Source organism: Miscanthus floridulus, chromosome 1 (assembly GCF_019320115.1).
Source record: "Miscanthus floridulus cultivar M001 chromosome 1, ASM1932011v1, whole genome shotgun sequence".
Lineage (NCBI taxonomy): Eukaryota > Viridiplantae > Streptophyta > Magnoliopsida > Poales > Poaceae > Miscanthus > Miscanthus floridulus.
The window spans coordinates 41156052-41159050 of NC_089580.1; the positions used below are offsets into that span (position 1 = coordinate 41156052).

At 51.7% G+C, this 2999-nt stretch overlaps 1 protein-coding gene across 1 annotated transcript; it reads right to left on the minus strand.

Moving 5' to 3' along the window:
• Window positions 1-842: 842 nt before the first annotated feature.
• On the minus strand, window positions 843-1589 carry LOC136496083 (NDR1/HIN1-like protein 10). Its single transcript, XM_066491822.1, has one exon. The coding sequence runs from the start codon at window positions 1482-1484 to the stop codon at window positions 843-845; it is 642 nt and encodes a 213-aa protein (XP_066347919.1). The 5' UTR covers window positions 1485-1589.
• Window positions 1590-2999: the final 1410 nt, after the last annotated feature.

Sequence of the window (2999 nt, forward strand, 5' to 3'; positions counted from 1 at the left end):
TTTTGTGTTTGTGACACTGGTTTTCATGCTCGCCATGTTGCAGAGCTCTTGATTCTATGCAAATTGTAGATTCAAAATTTTTCCCAGCAAATTTTGTTCTTTGCTCTACTCATGCACTGACTCCCTTTGTCCTCCGTGTGCGTTGGAGTTTGGACAGCGAAGCGAAGAGGAGAGTACAAGAAAGAGATAAAGCAGCATTCTCCAATCTGAAGCAAGGGATTGAGTTCCACTTTGCAGCAATAGAAGCGCGTCGTATGTTTATGTAATATCGAAACATGAGATTTTTTTTGCTAGGATGGTTCAACTTCAGCTGTGTTAGGTCGACCTTATTTGGCGCTCGATAGAAGCGCGTTGTATGTTTATTTAAACTTTTCTCCTTAATACAATGATACGCAAATATTTTGCGTATTCGAGAAAAAAAAAAGTTCCACTTTGCAGAGATGAAGAGATGTGTAGTGTACCAAGCATTCTCTTCTTGATGCGCTTGTGTGCTGCTTTTGTAGGTGCATTTAAACGACAAGGCCGTGCTGGTTTTTGGAACACGTGAAAAAACTTGCTCTGTTTTAATTCGAGGATAATTGAACTGGTTGCTGTGAAATTTGTTTGAAATATAATTTGATTTCCGGGTCTCAAACAAGCAAGCACACCCCAAACATTGCATTACGCATGCATGGCATGCAATACGAAGCAATGATGATCACTCCAACTCTCACGAAGAAAGTGAGAAAAAGAAAAAGAAAAAGAAAAGGAAACAGAGCAGCCAAACAAAGATGCCGCTCGAAGTAAATCGCACTGTTTAACGATCCATCCGATGCATGCAGATGCAGCAAGCGACGAACAGCTCAGCACCCCTTCTGCGATGACCGGAGCACCTCGCAGGTGGTCTTCTGGAAGACGACGGCGCCGCCACTGTCCGGCGACCCGAGCTGCAGGTTGAGCGGGCACTTGGCCTCCAGCCTGCACCACGTGCTGTGCAGCTGGTACTTGACCTGGCCGGAGAGCTTCACCTCGACGTCGAACACCCCCTTGGCGCTCTGCCTCCTGAACGCCCTGACGCCGGCGCTGCCGAGCATGACGTTCACGGCGTCGGCGCCGCTGGCGAGGCGGAACACGGCGGTCTTCCTGGCAGGCAGGACGTAGGTGGGCGAGGCGACGACGTCGACGCGGTCGAAGCACTGGTCCTCGAAGCGGTAGTCGGCCTCGAGGGACCGGAAGGTGGCGCCCATGGCCCAGTTCGGGTTGCGCACGGCGAGCGTGAGCGTGAGGTTGTAGGAGATGGTGGTGGCCGGCGAGGTGGCGACGGTGAAGCGCGTGAGCGAGGCGTCGTCGACCTCGAACCTCGGCTGCGCCACGTGGCCGTAGCCGAGGACGAGGACGACGATGACGGCCACCGCCGCGATGATGGCGAGGCCGATGCAGAAGCCGCACGCGAAGCGTTGGTACGGGGCGAAGCAGGCGCAGCAGCACTCGCAGTCGTCGCACATGATGGAGATGGTCAGATGGAACGGTCGGTATCGGGCGCACTGCACGAACGAAGGTAGCTTGCTTATTGGCTATGGCGAAGTGTACGTCGTGTGTGACAGTTATGAGAGTTTGTTGTAATAACTTGTCAGGCTCAGGCTTGTGTACGGTCTCTCTCCCATCTTATATAGGTGTAGCTATTGTCGGTGTTTCGGACGACCGGCTAGTAAATTTGTATCTACGCGTCTAGCCCGGATAGTGTGTTCAGATGACATAAGGATTTATACTGGTTCGGCCAGAATGTCCCTACGTCCAGTCTGCTGCTGCTCGTGTTACCGGTACTAGTTTATAGTAGGGTTACAAACGGGCGAGTGAAAAATATAGGAATGATTGATTGTATTCCATCTCAAGTGAACGTCGTACATATATAGACTGGGGTGACATCCATGCCAACCACATGGGCGTACATCAAGGAGACTACTATAATTACACATACTATAATTACAATAGTCTAACACTCCCCCGCAGTCTAATCGGGAGCATCGCTAACGGTAAGGCTGGACCGAAACTCCTGGAACAATGAGGTGGGAAGACCCTTGGTGAAGACGTCGGCATACTGCGATGTCGTAGAAACATGAAGTACTCGAACATGACCGAGGGCGACCTTCTCTCGAACAAAATGGAGATCGATCTCAACATGCTTCGTCCGCTGATGCTGCACTGGATTGCTGGAGAGATATACGGCACTGACGTTGTCACAATATACCAGGGTGGCACGGCGAGGTGGGTGGCGAAGCTCAAGGAGTAACTGACGTAACCAAGTAGCCTCGGCAACACCGTTTGCCACAGCACGGTATTCGGCCTCGGCGCTGGACCAGGATGCCGTGTGCTGGCGCTTGGAAGACCATGACACCAGGTTGTCTCCGAGGAACACTGCATAGCCAGAGGTCGACCGGCGAGTATCGGGACATCCAGCCCAGTCGGCATCCGTGTAGACAACAAGCTCCGTAGGGGAAGACCTGCGCATGGTCAGTCCAAGTGACATAGTGCCCTGCAGGTACCGCAAGATGCGCTTGAGAGCTGCAAGGTGTGGCTCTCGAGGATCATGCATATAGAGACAAATCTGCTGAACAGCGAAGGCAATGTCTGGACGGGTGAAAGTCAGATACTGTAGAGCACCTGCCAGGCTGTGGTACTGAGTAGCGTCACCAACAGGAGGTCCATCTGCAGATAATTTGGAGTGGAGATCAACAGGCGTGCTGCATGGTTTGCACGCACTCATCCCGGCGCGCTCCAAAATATCCTGAGTGTACTGCCGTTGGGAGAGAAACAGACCATCTGCAGAGCGTGTCACAGAAATACCCAAAAAATGATTTAGCTGACCCATATCCGTCATAGCAAACTCACGCTGAAGAGCCCCAATAATATGGCGAAGGAACTCGGCAGACGAGGCAGTGAGGATGATATCATCCACATAAAGCAACAAATAAGCAATGTCTGACCCTCGGCGATAAATAAATAGCGAACTGTCCGACTTG

What these genes read in the sequence shown, in the direction of transcription:
- LOC136496083 (XM_066491822.1), bottom strand. Translation starts at nt 1,484, where the DNA reads ATGTGCGACGACTGCGAGTGCTGCTGCGCCTGCTTCGCCCCGTACCAA.